General features: G+C 30.5%; 3 protein-coding genes and 3 long non-coding RNA genes across 8 annotated transcripts; 3 read left to right on the top strand and 3 right to left on the bottom strand.

Moving 5' to 3' along the window:
* Nucleotides 1–221: 221 nt before the first annotated feature.
* On the bottom strand, nucleotides 222–4,202 carry LOC123274670 (dyslexia-associated protein KIAA0319). Of its 2 annotated transcripts, none has more exons than XM_044742412.1 (3): nucleotides 3,833–4,202; nucleotides 3,465–3,766; nucleotides 222–3,362 (listed from the first exon to the last, which is right to left on the bottom strand). In XM_044742412.1, the coding sequence occupies exon 3, from the start codon at nucleotides 3,352–3,354 to the stop codon at nucleotides 496–498; it is 2,859 nt and encodes a 952-aa protein (XP_044598347.1). In that variant the 5' UTR covers nucleotides 3,355–3,362; nucleotides 3,465–3,766; nucleotides 3,833–4,202; the 3' UTR covers nucleotides 222–495. The 2 variants fall into 2 exon arrangements, with proteins under 2 accessions (XP_044598347.1, XP_044598346.1); XM_044742411.1 differs by having other exon boundaries at nucleotides 3,465–3,763.
* A 217-nt stretch (nucleotides 4,203–4,419) lies between these two features.
* Nucleotides 4,420–6,710, top strand: LOC123274672 (26S proteasome non-ATPase regulatory subunit 5). The gene is made up of 2 exons (XM_044742416.1): nucleotides 4,420–4,790; nucleotides 5,239–6,710. Exons 1-2 carry the CDS (start codon nucleotides 4,603–4,605, stop codon nucleotides 6,560–6,562), a joined length of 1,512 nt encoding a protein of 503 aa, XP_044598351.1. The 5' UTR covers nucleotides 4,420–4,602; the 3' UTR covers nucleotides 6,563–6,710.
* Nucleotides 6,711–6,876: 166 nt separating this feature from the next.
* Nucleotides 6,877–14,736, bottom strand: LOC123274671 (nose resistant to fluoxetine protein 6). 2 transcript variants are annotated; one of them, XM_044742415.1, is made up of 11 exons: nucleotides 14,656–14,736; nucleotides 14,366–14,509; nucleotides 13,330–13,650; nucleotides 10,136–10,410; nucleotides 9,894–10,069; nucleotides 9,341–9,501; nucleotides 8,515–9,251; nucleotides 7,795–8,100; nucleotides 7,536–7,710; nucleotides 7,316–7,458; nucleotides 6,877–7,012 (listed from the first exon to the last, which is right to left on the bottom strand). In XM_044742415.1, exons 3-11 carry the CDS (start codon nucleotides 13,487–13,489, stop codon nucleotides 6,884–6,886), a joined length of 2,262 nt encoding a protein of 753 aa, XP_044598350.1. In that variant the 5' UTR covers nucleotides 13,490–13,650; nucleotides 14,366–14,509; nucleotides 14,656–14,736; the 3' UTR covers nucleotides 6,877–6,883. The 2 variants fall into 2 exon arrangements, with proteins under 2 accessions (XP_044598350.1, XP_044598349.1); XM_044742414.1 differs by lacking the exons at nucleotides 14,366–14,509; nucleotides 14,656–14,736 and having other exon boundaries at nucleotides 13,330–13,824.
* Nucleotides 10,319–13,422, top strand: LOC123274674. The gene is made up of 3 exons (XR_006511549.1): nucleotides 10,319–10,438; nucleotides 11,007–11,112; nucleotides 11,644–13,422. It is a non-coding gene; the product is annotated as an uncharacterized LOC123274674 (long non-coding RNA).
* LOC123274673 lies at nucleotides 14,640–15,610 on the top strand. The gene is made up of 3 exons (XR_006511548.1): nucleotides 14,640–14,730; nucleotides 14,873–15,028; nucleotides 15,164–15,610. It is a non-coding gene; the product is annotated as an uncharacterized LOC123274673 (long non-coding RNA).
* A 506-nt stretch (nucleotides 15,611–16,116) lies between these two features.
* Nucleotides 16,117–16,513, bottom strand: LOC123274669. The gene is made up of 2 exons (XR_006511547.1): nucleotides 16,323–16,513; nucleotides 16,117–16,255 (listed from the first exon to the last, which is right to left on the bottom strand). It is a non-coding gene; the product is annotated as an uncharacterized LOC123274669 (long non-coding RNA).
* Nucleotides 16,514–16,864: the final 351 nt, after the last annotated feature.

Raw genomic sequence — 16,864 nt, 5'->3', positions numbered from 1 at the left:
AAAAATGTTAGCATAAAATTTTTAATTAATTTATTATTATTATTATTATTATAGAAATTTATAAATGGATCATTGATTGATTATTATGATTGTCTAGTTTCACAGAAAAAAAAAACAATAAAAATTTTATCTCAACAAAATGCAAACAGATGTTTTTAAATTATAATTAAAATAAATACTCTCTAAAAAAAATCAATAAAATTAATATTTATACACATAAATCCAGAGAATAATTACTTTATATATTTATATAAATGGGTTATTTTATAATTTATAATATACATTGGTATTTTTTCGTTCAACAGCCACAGAAGACTAGGTAGTATGTTTTATACTTTTACAGGAAAATATGTGCATCGTTTTCTTATCTTAAAAAATATAAAGCTATAGAAATGAATATATATTATATTTATAGTATATATATTAAATATATTTTTTAGAAAAATTTGTGTAATAGTTTACCATATCAAATTAAATATAATACTCAGTTTAATTTCATGTTTTAATTTTCGAGTTATTTTTAATAAATCCATTTCGGGATTTTCCATTATTATTAATTCTAATATTATGATCATAATTATTTTTATTATTAATTCTCCGATGTTCGAATAAAACATCATCAGACTCAGTATCAGATTCCGAAATGGCCATTTTACGTTGCAGAAACGCTCCACCGCTGTCGTCATCATCCGCAAGATGCGGCTGAAGAAGAGAGTACCTTGTAGTCTTTTTCTTGAACCTCGTGCGACTCTTACCAGCGCAAATCCGCTGACAGAGACAGATGAAACTCCAAATAAAACCAATGAAAATAATCACCAGCGCCAGCAAAGCAATTATAACATACAAAATACTCCACTCGCAATTAGACTCTCCGTTTCCAAAGTACTTTTGTATTAAGTTTTGCATCCAGAAAGCTTCGCATAAGCACTGCCGTGACTCTTCATCACAAACTCCATGACCCGAGCAATTATTCTGACAAATAACAGTGTCAATCGCCGTAACCGAGAGTTGTAAGAGTCCCGAGTCTTGTTTGAACTTTTCTTTCAATCTATCCACAACTTCTCGCCCGGTCATCGAAGATTTCTTGTCCTTTCGCTCGACGTAAAATATCAAACAAGCGCGATCAGTGCGAGGTTCAGGCTTCAAGTCTCTTACAACAATCGAGACTTCTTCTCGCAGTAGCATTTGTAATTTCACCACCAGAGAATTCTTCTGAGATTCTGTCAGCAAATGCGCTCCAATATTCACAGTCAATTCAACAAGATTCAGTAGCTGGGGATCAGATTTAACAATAACTGACACAGTATCTTCACTACTCAAGCCTTGATCATCCGAAACTTTTAATTTGAACACATATCTTCCGGGAACAACGTCAGTTACCATCAAAATCGGTGAGTGATTAGTATCGTCGATTATTTTACCAATAGCCAAGCTGGTCGGATCTCTTATCCAAAGCCACTGGCTTATTTTCAAGTCATCCGTCGACTGAGATCCATTAATAATCAGCGCACTAATAGGAGCCATTACAATTTGATCTCCTCCGGCATTAGCTTTAGGCGGAGCATTTTTATTCTGCGTCACCTCAACTTTTACAGTATCCGAATCTTTGTTACCATTGTCATCAATGACAGTCAATTTAAAATTATAAACTCCTTTAGTTAATTTAGTAGCATTAGTAACCGATTTATTAGCCGCGGAAAACTCGGCTTTATTCGGCCCAGACAACTGTTCCCAGTGATAAGAAACTATTTTGATATCATCCTTACTATTGCTACCATCAAGCTTAACTCTAGTCTGCGGTAGCGCTACAGTGATGTCTTTACCCGCTTCAGCTTTAGGCGGTCTATTAGTCGGAGGTTTAACAAACACATGAACTTCTGCGGTGGAGTATTGATCGGAATCGTCGGTAACTTTCAAAACAAACGTGTACATCCCTTCCTCTAAATTAGACAATTGCAAGTACGGCGTCCGAGTATTTTGCATATCAACAGCTTTATTTTGATCTGAAGGACTCTTGGTCCATTCCCAGCTGGCAATTCCGTGATCGTCAGTACTCAGATTTCCGTTCAACGTAATCGTATTCTGTGGTAAGTAAATAATTATATCCTGCCCGGCGTTTGCGCTCGGCGGATAGTCGATTAATTTAAGCACCGTTATATTTGCGGTTGTAAAATTAGTAACATGATCCGAGTCCTCTACAGTCAGCTTGAATGTGTAATTCCCCGCGATAAGATTGTCCAACTGCAGTGTTGGAGTATCCACAAGATTCGGCTGATAACCAATGGGGCCCTGCTGTAGCTCCCAGTGATAAGAAACGACGCGATCGTCGTCAGTACTTGAAGATCCATCTAGCACGGCGCCAGTGTTGGGTAATTTAACGATCTGAGACGCGGGAGAGATGATCGCTATCGGCGGCTTGTTTATTCGCTTCGGTGGTAAGACACTGACATTAGCATAAGCTTCTCCATAAGCGTTTGAGCTGGTTACCACCACTCTAAACTTGTACAGTCCCTCGGATAAATTACTCAGCTTTACTGTGGGGAGATTTTGATCAGTCATTGTTCCCGTGTGCCCTTCCGGCTGGCTCAGCAAGCTCCAAGCGTAGTTGTAGTGCTCGTTGCCCTGCTCGGCCGGGACAGTGAAAGCCGACAAAGTAACCTGATTGTCAGGCAATCGGACCTCTTTAGACACCGCAGATACCACCAGCTGCTTCTTCACTACCGGCTTTGCTCCCATACTCTTAGTATTAGATTTTACCTCCGTGTTCATCTCAAACTCCGGCTGTATGTCCTCGCAAACTCCAATCGCGGTTTTATCGTCATCAGAAGAAGTGCGTTTGACACACACTTGGTTATCTTGGCAATCATTGTTATCCATACAACTGATACCTGGCATGATGTTATCTCGATTAGATACCGCGTCAATTAAAAGCGGATTTGTGTCGTAGAATTGTCCCAGCACGTCGTTCCACGTAACGTCGTTTTCTACTGGTTTGATCAGCACCATACTTGGTGGGTCCACCAAATTAACAAACTCGGGCCGATACAAAGGCGCACACTTGTCCGATTGCTTGCACTTTACATGATAACACGTCGAATTAAACATCAGCACCACGTTGCAGCTCGAAGTTGTGCAGCATGATAGAGCACATTGTTTTATTCCTGTGATATGAGGTATCCTTGTGTAATTACCGTAAGTCATATTGCCTCTTGGTGTGTAACTTTTGAATGTATGTGGGTATAAATCCGGGCACATTGTCTGCCATTTGTTCGTCCAATAATCCGTAGTGTAGTCTCCATTGCAAATGTTGAATAAAATAATCAAAAATAAAAACCATTCGATATTAAATATCATTTTAAAGTCTGAAACAAATGACAATATTTTAATAAACATATTATTATGTCTTTTTAAATAAATTTAAGATTGATAAGTAAGTAATTTAAATAATGTTTTATTAAACTTACCGTAAATTTATATGAAAGAATTTTAAAAATATATTTTGGTATAAAGTTTCAATAGTTTGTCGAGCATCAACTGATAAGATGCTACTGGCAGCATGTGCCACTTGCTGCAAATGTCTTTTTAATTTCTAGCTACTTTCAGATAGATATACTAAATATATGTATATATATATTGATGTATGTATGATGTATGATTTATTTATATATTTATTTGTTTCTTTTTAGCTTTTTATTCACTGGTACGACGATGTTGAACTGTTGGTGACTAAGTCTTTGCAAATGTGTCGCTCGAAGAAATAAAGCTGCTTAACATATAAATTAACCAGTGAGATATCGTTATCACAAAGTAACAGACATATACGGGTAATTACCATACTTCCTGGAGTCAAGCGGAATATGCCAGACCGCTGGAATAAAAGCATTTGTATCGATAAGCCTCCAACTGATACGTCGCTATCAAATCAAATAATTATTTTTATTATTTTTTATTCTTATTCTCAATATTAATTAGTTTTAATTTAAAATGATCATCTTTGTCGTCGTCGTCATCATTAGCATCGTTATAAACATCTAGCTCATGGTATATTTATTTTCTGCAAATAATAACTCAATTGCGTAATTAGCACGTGTATTTTAGACAGCTGTCATCGATAAGCTGTCAACATAGAACAAAGGAGAGTTATTTATTCGTTTCACATTTTATTACTTAACTTTCATACACTCGAGGTAAAGACATTGTTTAACAATTATAATTATTAATTATTAATTATTTTATTTTTTTTTTAATCAATAGTACATTTTTTTACGTGTTACACATATCTAATGTGTATATACATACACAATAATTCATTAGACTTCCTTTCATCAGAAAATGGGTTGAAGTTTCTTCTTTTCGCCGTCAGGCGGCAGCACCTCTTTTGTTGGTATACCAATCAGTTTTAATAATATTTATTATTAAAACAAATAATTACCTTTACATTTATTGTTGCGAACATTAAAACAATTACTTTATGTACTCCATTCATTATAAATTGTTAGAATTTATTTTATTACTAAATAAAATATTATAATTGCAAATCAGAATTCCGGTGACGATGAAATAGCATTTTTTAAGTGAAAAAAAAAACATTTGAGTGTAATCATGGCATCAGAGTGGTTTGAAAGAAAAATACGCTATTTAAGTGACATTACTAATGAAAGTGAGTTGAAAGATGAGTTGGAAGCAATTGAAATAAAATTAAAAAGTTTAACATCATTGGAATTGAAGATTGTTGCTACCAATTTGGATTATTCCCGGCTTTTTTGTCAGCTAACCTCCAATCATGAAAGGTAATATATTTATTTCTCGTTATTTAATTGTCATTGTCATTGTAATACTAAAGTTAGCAGACGTTTCTAATTTTTTAATTTTTTTTTCATTTATTAAATTGGAAAAAAAAAAAATATTTTTTAAAATTGCACTTATAGTTTTTCAAGTTTTTTTTTCTTATTTTTTTATACTAATTTTTTCAATAAAAAAATTTATAAGAATCTTTAGATATCGGCTAACTTAATGAAAATTAATTTAGTCATTTAATCATTTTTAAAATTTTATAGCAAATAAATTATGGCAAAAAAATTGACATGTAGAAATTTTAAAAAATAAAAAATGCAATTTTTTAAAAATAATTTTTTGGAAAAAATTTTTAAGTGACTGCTAACTTTAATGTCATGCTAGCTTATTTTTTATTTGTCATTACTGAAATTTTATTAACTTTAATTTTTTAAATAATTTTAGCAGGGAGATTGTTGAACGAGTATGTAATATCTGTATGACGTTATTCAGCGTGTTGGAACCTGGTGAAATTTTCCAGCGTCATCCAGCAGATCTGATGGAGCATTTGTCTCACCAGGAGTCGTGTGTCAAAAGCCTGATTTTAAGCGAGCTGAAGAAAGTAGCTGCGTCAAAGTCATCTCAGTTAATTGGAGACATAAATTTGTTGAATACCATTGTCCAGCGGATCGGAGACCAGGATATCGGAGTTGCTAAGCTGGCGATTGATGTCATAAAAAAGGTCGGTGCTGAACCAGCAGGAGCTAAAGCACTTTACAGCGGGATTTTACTGCGTACTATCGCTAAGTTAGTTTCAAGAAACGACGAGATAAGCTTCAGAGTTTACGAAGTTATTGTTGACATTGCAAAATCTTCGAAAGAATGCCTTGAAGCTTCTGTGAGCTCCGGCTTACTTGATAGTCTCATTAATATCTTAGCGAATGACGACGTTCTGCTGCAGCTTAATGCTCTCGAGGCTCTGACAGACCTCGCGACGTACGACGAGGGTCTGAATTATCTTGAGCAGCGAGAAATATTGAATGATCTGAATAAAAAAATCTCAAACCCGGATGAGAACGCGCTCTCGAACCTCTTGATCCCCGGGCTGATGAAGTTCTTTGGCAGCGTAGCTAAAAATCGACCCGACGAAATATTCGCTAAGTATCCGAATGTCGTTTATTCTCTGTTCGAGTTAATCGAAACGACTGACGATAATATTTTACTGATGAACGCCTTGGATACTTTGGGCTACGTCGCGTCGACGATCGACGGTAAATATGCGCTGCAAAATTTAGGAAAGCCAATGGAGCTGGCAATGAATAAAATCGCTGTAATTATTAATAAAATGCCGACGGACGTTCGACTCCGCGCGTTAGATAATTTATCTCTGATCTTACACGTCGATCCGTCGAAGCAAAATAATCGCATAAGCTCGTTAATAAAATCGTGGTTTGGTTTTCTTGGTGATGATCCAATGAAAATAATTGTCGAGTTGTGTAAGCAACCGTTTCCTGACATTAAACAAGCTAGTTTGAAAGTACTACTAGAAATAGCGTCTCATCCGTGGGGCCAGCAGTACATTGCTTCTTACCCGGGTCTTACAGAATTTTTATTAAATAGAAATACCGAAGCTTTTAAAGAGTGTAAAGAATTGAAATTTGATATTGTTAAATGTCTTGTTAGTTTTGATGGGTTTGACAATGCGACAATGCAAAAAATACAAAGTTTTATTACCGAAGGTCCGTTTTTTGTTGACGTTGAAATGGAGGTTGCTGTCGACGGTTCATAATCTTAATTATTTTTAGCTTATTTAAGGTACCGGATTATTAAAAATAATTCATATAGTGGTTTATTTGTTTATTACTTTCTTTAATTAAAATATAATTATTATTACTTATTACACTTTATAAATAAATCACATTGTAAAAAAAAAAAAATATTTATGTATCAAAATAATTTATTTATATACCTAAAATTAAATGAACTACGAGTAGTTGTAGCAAATGCTTCTGAGTGATTAAAAAAAAAAAAAGTTTACGTCTATTATTATATTTATATAATTATAATTTAAGTATTGTCATTTAATATATAGTTTTTATTGTCTTAATTATTAGAAAATTCTTTTCTTTTTCTTGGGTGAGAGAATTTTGAGCATACTGACAACTGGAGCTTCAAAGCATAATGAAACTACAAACGAAATCAGATAAGACAGTACTAATTGTCCGATAAATACTATCACCTGAAAGTATTAAAATTATTTTAATTAAATAAATTACTTGAGGTTATTTAATATTTTTCACACAGAAAAAAAATTAAATTGAATCAAGAGAAAAATTCTTGAACCAAGAAAATAATTTTGAATAGTTTCATTGTCTTGAATCAAGACGAAAAATTCTTGAATCAAGTAAAATTTACTTAAACCAAGAAAAATTTCTTAGTTTAAGAATTTTTCTACTCAAATCAAGAAAATGAAGCTTCAAAATTATTTACTTGATTTTTTAATTAAATTTTTTTTTGTACAGACAATTATAATTATACTTACAACTGTATCTTTGCCAAGGTGGAATGGCAAATCTAAATGCATTGCAGATACTCGAATAATTATTGGATGAACTAAGTACGCGCAGTAAGTAACTCTGCTAAATGGATATAGAATAGGGGCTGATAAAATTTCATTAACCCATCCTGAAACAATCAAATTAATTAAATAATTACTAAATATCTCGATGAAATATTATCGTAATTTTTTTCTTAATAATTACCACCATATCCGGTACTACAGGCGATAATGATCCAAGATAAGCCGAGCGCCCAAGCACTGTGACTTAATGAGGAATAAGCAGCCGCTGTGACTGGTGTAAGTTCAGCTTCGTACAGTCCGTAGATCAAACTTAAAAGACAAGCTATCGAAAGGAGCCAACCTACGACTACCGTAGCCTAAAATAAATTTATTTAAACATATTACTGATGTAATAATATTTTATGATTTTTTTTCTATAAATCTGATTGACCAATCTTTACCTTGGACATCTTGATTTTACAATCAGTCTTGAAAAGAATGTATCCAACGGACATTCCGATTAAATATGGGCCCATTCGAGTCCAAGGTTTGTCGTAAATTTTATCAAAGAGCGCCAACGGGTCATCTATACTTGGCATATGGTTATTAATAAGTGCAATGTATCCCGTAGTCAGCCATGAACTTACAAGTAGCGCAACGACAAATACAGTTGCGACTTTTATGTGATTGGTTGCAATTACTAAGATTACTGCTCCAATTACGTAAAATTGAGTATCATCTGCTACATACCAACTCCATAGCATACACTAAAAATAGATTTTATTTATAGATTAATTCACAATGAAAATTAAATTAGCCGACATTTAAAATTTTTTATTATTTATTTTATTGAAAAATAATTTTTAAAAAATTAAAATTAAAATTTTCACATGTAGAAAATTAAAAAAAATAGTTTTTTTAATTCTATTATTTAATTAATAAAAAAATCAAAAATTTTTAAATGTCGGCTAATTTAATTTTCATTAATTCACAAGCATTAAATTAGAGAAAAAAATTACTTTTTGAAACAACAAAATTTTTCTCCAAGTTTATCAATGATAAATTGTCTTAAAAATTAATATTTAAAAAATTTAATTAATTTTGAATTAATTATTGAAATTTAGTCTCAAAAAGTATTTCCTTTCTTTATTATATCACTTAAAAAAAAAAATAATAATAACCATTTGATCAACAGGAAAAAGTGTATTGATATAAAGTAAATTTCTCCACCAATAGTTAGGACAATTTTCATGGTCATTAGTCGGTGGCTCGAATACAGAATTAGCATGAAACCACTTCATGGTAACTTGCACAACGCCCAAAATAAACATGTAAGGTGTTGTAAGACGACTAAAGCGGTAAAGCAATAAACCAATAAACTTCAATAGCCCAGCAACGAATCCATGGGTTCCTTGTGTTAATTTATTGAGATCGCCCATCGCGTTGGTACGAAAAAACAGATAAGCCACGAGTAAACCACCCATGAAGAAGAAAGTGTCTACGCTAAATGCACCGCTGGTTATCGTTTGAAAGAGAAAATTTTTTTCAACAACTTTACGGTACTCCATATTATCTGAGTACTTGAATATAACGATGCACGTGTGTCCTAAGATAACCCAAGCCATGGAGATGGCTCTCAAACCGTGAATAGTGCTGATGGTATCTCTTCCGACAGAGGAATCGCAAATTGTTTTCATGTTTTCTCTCACGGAAAATGAAAGTAAAAGCTCCTTTATCACGCTTAACTCTTCATCATTAGCAGATGAAACTGATGACGGGGTATTATTAAGCGGATTATGACTCTTCATTTTATTTTTTCTCTTGGCAGTCTCTTCTTCATCATCAATGTCATTATTGTTATTATTATCGTTGCTACTGCAGCTATTAGTCGACGTGGTCGTCGCTGAATCCAAACCATCTGTAATAATAATATTAATTATTAAATAAATATACATTTATAAATATTTATATAATTTAAATTTAAATATCATTTAGTATTGAAATAACCGTTTGATAATTCCTGATGTAATTTTATACTATGCCTCAGCTGAACATGTTTCTCAAGATCGTAAATGGTAGTTTCCTGTTGTCTTGTCGCGGTAAATGTGATGTAATAATCCAATATCGTACCAATAATCATCAGTATAATCACAATCACACTACTTCCTCTAAAAAGTATGAAAAATATTTTTATTTATTAATTTTTACTTCTATTTTTTCGTTTACTTTTTTTTGGTTCAGAAGCTATTTAATAATTTTTAATAATTCAATAATTATTAATTATAAACTAAATAATTTTTAATAGTTTATAATTATGAACTATTTAATAATTTTTTAATTTTTTTAACAAATAAATTTGTTCCAAAAAATTTTGCATTTTTAATTTTTCAAAATTTCTACATGTCAATTTTTTCTTCTAATTTTTTTTTGCTATAATTTATTAGTTAAAAAAATTTTTCAAATTAATAAATGTCTGCTAAATTAATTTCCATAAAATTAAAATAAGACTAATTAGCTCCAACCTTAAATAAAATTGATATTTTAATGAATATTTACTAACACAAGGGTCCAAAAAACGTTATCTGAGTAGATATCATATTGATTGTGTTGATCACGAACTTTTTCAATAGCAAAGTGTTTCTTAGTATCTTCATTAGCCGCTAATCTAGCGATTATAAAAATGTCTTCGGCGGTGCAAGAAAATGGAAGACAAACACCTAGTTGAATAGATCTAGACTGAATAAAAAGGTATGTTAATTACAAATAATTAATTAATAATGATAAAAATAATTAAATACTCACGACTGGGGTTATAATGGTGTTATTTACTAAAATAGTAAGTGTAAAAAATCCAAGTTTATAAGGCAGATGGTCGGGAAGAGAGTTTGAAAATAATTGACTTCCAGAAAATCCAGCGTTTTTTTTCTTTGGTTCTGATGATTGACTCCTCGATGTCGCAAACTTGTCATTTGCTTTGGTGTAATTATAACCGATGTAAGTACATTCGGTTGCTGATCCAATGAAGTACGAGTTTCCCCAGAAGAAACCGTTGGTGAATCTTCCAGAAGCATCGTCCGCTGTAAAAGATTTAATATTAAGTATCAGGTATGCTAATCATATTCTTCTCTATATTTATTTGTTTATATAATTATTTAAAATACTTATTAATTAATGCCCGCGGGTGTAAATCAAAAATTCAGTTGAGTAATAAAATATTTAAAACGTAAATTAAACTTCTAAAAAGTTTTTGTGAATTGACTGCGTAATAAAAAGTAATCAACAAATAAATAAAAATTGAGAAAACAGGTTTTTCTTTGCCAATCGATTGCACTACTCAGTACTACTTGTTTACGTTCACTACCAAGGCTTTTTCAGAAGTTCACGGACCGATTACTATTTATCCGTTAAAAAATAACTTTTAAAATATTTAGTTTTATTTTTATTGCCAATATAAACTTCCTCGTCCCAAATAGCTTTGAAAAAGATTATCGTGACCTAAAAGAAGAAATAGTATTAAATAATAAAATAATAAAAGTGAGTATTATGTTAATTAATAGCCTTAATAAAAAAATCAAGGACAAAGCGTAATATATAACAATGTCTTGCATAAATTAGCCAACTATTGAGATAACACATATTTCATCATTCTGTAACATATTAAAACTTTCTCCAGGCTTACGTATATTACGAGATACCGAGAAAATAGAGTACGAAGAAATTACCACAACTCAAGGCACATAATCAACTAAATGAATCAGGCATGCAGATACCAGCAAAAAGTTAAGTACGCGCTAAAAAACATAAACGCCATACCGCATCCAAGTATAGTCTACCGGTCATAAATATTTTAATTATACTCATTTAATCTTTTTTATCATCACAGTTGCAATAAATTGATATCTATATTTTACTTAGCTTTCTATTGTTGCATTACTGTAATTTTTCTATGCATGTCAATAACCAACAAAGACATATACATATATCTAAATAATAATAAGAATAATAATAATAATACTAATAGTAATGATGAGTTATGAGTTATGATCAACATAAAAAGTAGGATTAACTAAAAAATACGGAAAATGCCAACTTTCTCGCACATCATTACTCATAAATTGTCAACAAAATATTACTTGATGAGTACAATAAGTGCATTAATAACTTTTACTTGATGACTTTAATAAAAAGTCATGATTAACAGTTTTTATTATTATTATTATTCAACATTTGTATAATAAAAAATTCTCTCTCTTGATTTAAAAAAAAATTGTTATAATTTTTTCTTCTTATTAAAATTTTGTTTATTACAGATAACCATCAGTTGGTGGTGACTTGCAAGTAAAAGAATTCAGCGGTAACTTATTGTTAGTTTATTATTATTATTTAAAAAGTGAGATAACTAATTGCTGGGTAGAGTTACATTTATAAAAGGAGTTCGAAGTTAAATAAAGATACTTAATACATAATTAGATATTTTCTTACATCAGATAAAACGTAATAGTAATAACTAGGTAAATATTATATTTGAAATATAGCGCGAATAAATTAAGTTAATATAAAAAACATATTTCCGTGAAAGTTCTTAACATTTTTTTTTTTACAATTGATGATTCTTCGGCGCGTAACGACCGACTCACGTAATAATGCCACAATATAGCCTATTTGTTTAGTATATATCTCTAGATATCGAAAATTATTATGCAATTTTAATAATTGCGGCAATTTTAAAGGAGCCGTACCCGTGGTTGTAGCTGGAGTTGTAGTTGTAGGGGTATCGGATCGGTTTAAACTTTCTATACATAACAACATTATACATGTAATGTACTGAAAGTATCAAAGAAAGAATCTCTGGGTTTTTTTCATTAATCGCGTGATACTTAGCTACGGAAAAAATCGAGAAGTGAAATTCTCTGTACGTCACAGCATCTCTTTAATAAAATTCAATCTCTCAAACAAGATTATTGCTTAATACACTCTCTTCTTAGATTTCTTTATATATCTTTCTCGTATCCCATTAACCTGTTCTTGGGATACTCGTTACCTTAAACTCTAAATTACAGTTTCGATTTCTTTGCTCCATTGGCCTCAAAAAAACTAATAGACTCCTCGGTAGCATAAACTTTTTTTACTCCTAAGATTAACTCACTTTTATACTTCTTCCCTTCTTTGTTACATATTCGCTTACACGTAACTTTCGATGGCCAGTTTCAAGGTCTTTTTATTTACTTCTTCCCGTAAAAATATAATATCCGAAGATTTAAACTTACAATTATAATAAACAATAATAAGCTTTTATTTCTTCTTTTTTGTAAAAAAAAAATTGTCTTGAGATAAAAAAAATATCCACTAAATTGCTATCTTTTACCATCATTATTATCATAATCATAAAAAATTATCATATAAAAAATTACAGTTATAATTTATGTATATATCTGCACACGATGTTAAAAGAATGAGCTTGCCCGCTAAAAGTGAAACCTTAAAATGAAAGTAGGTAAACGAAGACGGGCCCACTGGACAACTGGGTGTCCCCTTTTTTCTTTCTATTATAATTGAATTAATATTACTTTATGTTTGCATATTTGTGTCTATAAATAGTTTCTCTTTCTCCTATTAGCTATTAGCCAGCTGATAAAATAATTTTAGACTTTTTTTTTTGCAAATATTTCGTAACTCATTCGTACGATGACATTTGGTAAACGCAGAATCATTTAACTATGGACCATGACGGGAGTAAGTTCTTGATCGGGTAGAGCAACCTATACGTATTATAGCATCACTTCCTACCGCAATTCTATCATCAGTGAAAGCGTGCTTATAATCTTTTCAGGCTCAACTGGTTGTCGCCGCTTAATTACCAATAATCCCGCGCAAATATCTGCTTCTTAGCTTCAAGTTAAATAATCAGCGGCAATATAGTTATCAATTTTAAAAGTCTTATCTAATAGCTTTCAAAAATATTTATTGTAATGATAATGATAATTAAAATTTTATACCTTTAAGAGCCCAAAGCTCTTGGTTCCTCAGCCCTTTGACAAATCGCGTAATATCCTTAGCACATTGTGGATTCACAGGGTATTCATTTTCTTTCCAATTTTTAACAAGTGTCTTGGTGTTGTAAAAATCAAAATTTTCAGCCAAAGTGTGCCAGTTCATATTATCATCTTCATTATCGTCATTACTATCATTATTTGATTCAGAATCCACTTCCGATGATTCAGATCGGTACTTTGAACTAGCTATTCTAAATGTATGCACTTCAGGTACAACAACAGTCTCCGCTGTACTTAAACTGTCATCAGCAAAGATTTTAATTGCTGATAATATCAAAATAAACCACGTTAAATTATTCATTTTTATTTTAAATATTATTCCACAAAAAGTAAATAAAACTAGAATATCTTTTATAATAAATAAAAATTAAATTAATTATTTAAGCATATTTAATTCACTCCGTAAATATTTTGCACTTGTCACTTTTGAGCTTTTATATCAATTAATTTTATTGAAGATTTTTAAATTTATTTTTATGGATAAAATCAAGTGAAATTTATAAACAATTTCCAATGATATTTAAAGTTATTCATTTTTAAATAAATATTTTTAGTTGAATATTAGTCAGGGTACACGTGAGGGATCGTGGATGGCTATCGACAAAGTAAAACGGCGAGTGTATAGAAATGAGCCAGGTGGAGAAATGAAATGTTTTTAGTGGTCCTACTCTCACACCGTCAACGACTTGGGACGAGGTAGAGTTGGAGTTCCTTACCATACCTTCTGTCGAACGCTTTTATATTTTTATTATGTGGTAGGGATAAAAAGAATAAGTGCCGGTGATTCTTGTATTGTCAAGACAACCGTTAATAAATTTTAATCGTTATCATAAATAATATTTTTCTTCTAAAAAATTTACTAGGTACCAATCCTGATATTCAGGAAGAGAATTGCGAAAACCCGAAAAAAAAAAAATTAATTAATAATGTCTAATAACAATAACCATTAAATTCATCACTAAGCTTCATATTTTCTTACCTTTGACATCGTAATTGTTTGTCCCATTAATTATACAAGCCTAAGGAAACATTTGTGTGATATAAGAGTCTTAGATAAGATTCGACCAGAGCTTAAACTTGTAGACAATTATTAAGTCTTGTTAAAAATTTTAAAGCAAGAAGCCTGAAAGAAAATAAGTAAGAAATGACAACTATATTTATGAATATTTGATGAAAAATAAAATAAAATATGTAAGTAAAAGTGCAAGTTAATGTCTTGAATTTTAATGTAACATTTAAAATAAGATTACTCTTATTTTCTATACTTACAATCAGCTCTCGTGAAAGATGTAACGAACTTTCACTGTGCAGAATTATTGCTTGTGTCAACAGTGGATGAATGAGGTAAAATGCAATAGTCAGTCTTAATAATGAGTACTAGTACTTGCAGATTTTAGTTACATTACGCTGAATCCTATATTACACGTCAAAATTAATTTTTCAAATAAAAATTCATTGGTAAACTGATAAATTATATTTAACGTAGCTACTCTTGAAGCGCATGTCGATTATTAATGTGTAATAACCGGAGTCTGAAAAACTGCTATATCGACGAAGAACTTGGGTTTCATTCATTTCCGTAAAGCCCGTAGATAATACTCTGTAAGTTGTAATTGATAATGATAATAATCAACTAATCAAGGTAATTGTCCTCTATAACTGTTATATGGAGTTGGAAATTTTTAATTAATTGTTATGTAATTATGATTAAAATAAATTAAACAAGCAATAAAATTAATAATGAATATTTTTAACCTGAATTAATTTTTATTTACAGCAAGCTCGATGTAAAAATCATTCCGCAACTGATGAGATAAGGACTCACTCTAGTCCAAAACTTGTTGTGAAGATGATCTCGCAATAGTTCTGAAAATAAGTGACAATTATTATTTTATCACTACATACTTTACTTTTATTCATGATCAGCGTAGTAATGGACAGTTATAAGTTATAAGTTATAATCGTTGTAGCAAATCAGGATAAAATAATAATAAAGATAGCGACCACTGCTCGGTTAAATAACCGAATGAATAAAATACTTTGTTAAACAAACGGTAATTAATATTATTCAATTTGTAATGACTTTACTTTGATTTTAGATTGTTAAATTAATGATCGGAAATGCTAAAAATTGCATTCGTTAAACGCTGTGCGGTAAAATAAAATAAAATATAAATGAATGCGAAAATATTTAAATATTTAAATATTAAAAACTGGTCAAAAAGATAATTTGAAATATTTTTAAATTGCTATGACTCATGCCGATAAATTTTACTTCTGGTTGCATAATTGAATAATATATAACAGGACTTGTCTAGCTTATAATAAAACCTATAAAAATCCATAGCTAAGTTATTAACTTAGTTGTGTAATTTTTGGAAAAAAATATTTTGCAATGATATGAATCACGATCATCAAAATGATGACACTTGATGACATTGTTAAGAAAACTATTAATTATTTTAAAAAATTTTATGCAGATTTTTAGCAAACAAACATAAAATAAAACAAATTACAATTTCATAATAGTTTTGGGAAATTTTATCAATTTAGACGGAATTCATTTTAATATTTATTAATAAAAATAATTTTATTGAGAAGAAACTTATGTAAAGTGGCGATAACAGCGCTAGTAACATAAAATAATGTGTAGCAAAGTCAACGAAAATTTATGATTCCAGTTATATTAACTAAAATGGTACTAAATAAAAATTTTTTCATTATTTGTTCATTTACTTTGCGTTAGTCACTGTCATTGAAAAAGATGCTGATGAAAAAAAAAAATCTCTACGGTACAATCTTCGTTATTGACGATCCAATAAAAATCTTGTCCAGCCTTCAAACGAATATTATTAGAATCCACCAAAAACTATGATAATAATAATAATAATAAATTTAACTTTTAAATCAATTGAATAGTTATGTAGGTTTCATACCTGAAGCTTCATTCACAGTAAGAAAATTGTGGTCCATGATAACCCGAAACACAGATTCAAATCTTAATTTATGAATATAAAAGCTCACGCCAAGGCTCAATAATTTTTTAATATTAAAAAATACGGTGAATAATAATATAACATCAGAACACTCTTATCATTCGATAATTCTTGAAATAAAAAATTATTAATTTTCATCGCTAAAGAAAAAATTAAATTAATTAATTTTATTTTATTATAACGCATAAAATAACATTCTATTAACTCCTAATTCATTACACTATTTAATAGCCCGTAATTTGTAAGAAGCAATAACATTATTGTCACGTTTATCATCAATATAATCTCCGTTCTTGAAAATTTTATTACGTCTCACAATTTCATTGTTATTATGAGATTCCATTGTAACTATATAACTAAATCTCAACGCAAAATCGTAGCGCGTGCCAAAAATTACATTAAAAACAACAAATCCACCAGCAATTCTGTCAAACGCTAATAATATAATTTATATCTAATTATTCTTTTAAATTACAATTATA

The sequence above is a fragment of the Cotesia glomerata genome, unplaced genomic scaffold (assembly GCF_020080835.1).
Source record: "Cotesia glomerata isolate CgM1 unplaced genomic scaffold, MPM_Cglom_v2.3 scaffold_52, whole genome shotgun sequence".
In the NCBI taxonomy this organism is placed as follows: domain Eukaryota; kingdom Metazoa; phylum Arthropoda; class Insecta; order Hymenoptera; family Braconidae; genus Cotesia; species Cotesia glomerata.
Note: the sequence above shows the minus strand (reverse complement) of the source record. Positions and strands in the feature narration are given on the sequence as shown.

Bases quoted from the DNA above. Each gene is read 5' to 3' on its own strand.
- LOC123274671 (XM_044742414.1), bottom strand. From the start codon at position 13,687: ATGAATAATTTAACGTGGTTTATTTTGATATTATCAGCAATTAAAATC. The intron at 8,101-8,514 runs GTTATTATTATT...ATCTATTTTTAG, and splicing joins TTTTTCCTGTTGATCAAATG to TGTATGCTATGGAGTTGGTA. The intron at 7,711-7,794 runs GTAAAGATTGGT...AATTTATTTTAG, and splicing joins GTAAAATCAAGATGTCCAAG to GCTACGGTAGTCGTAGGTTG.
- LOC123274670 (XM_044742412.1), bottom strand. From the start codon at position 3,354: ATGATATTTAATATCGAATGGTTTTTATTTTTGATTATTTTATTCAAC.
- LOC123274672 (XM_044742416.1), top strand. From the start codon at position 4,603: ATGGCATCAGAGTGGTTTGAAAGAAAAATACGCTATTTAAGTGACATT. The intron at 4,791-5,238 runs GTAATATATTTA...AAATAATTTTAG, and splicing joins CTAACCTCCAATCATGAAAG to CAGGGAGATTGTTGAACGAG.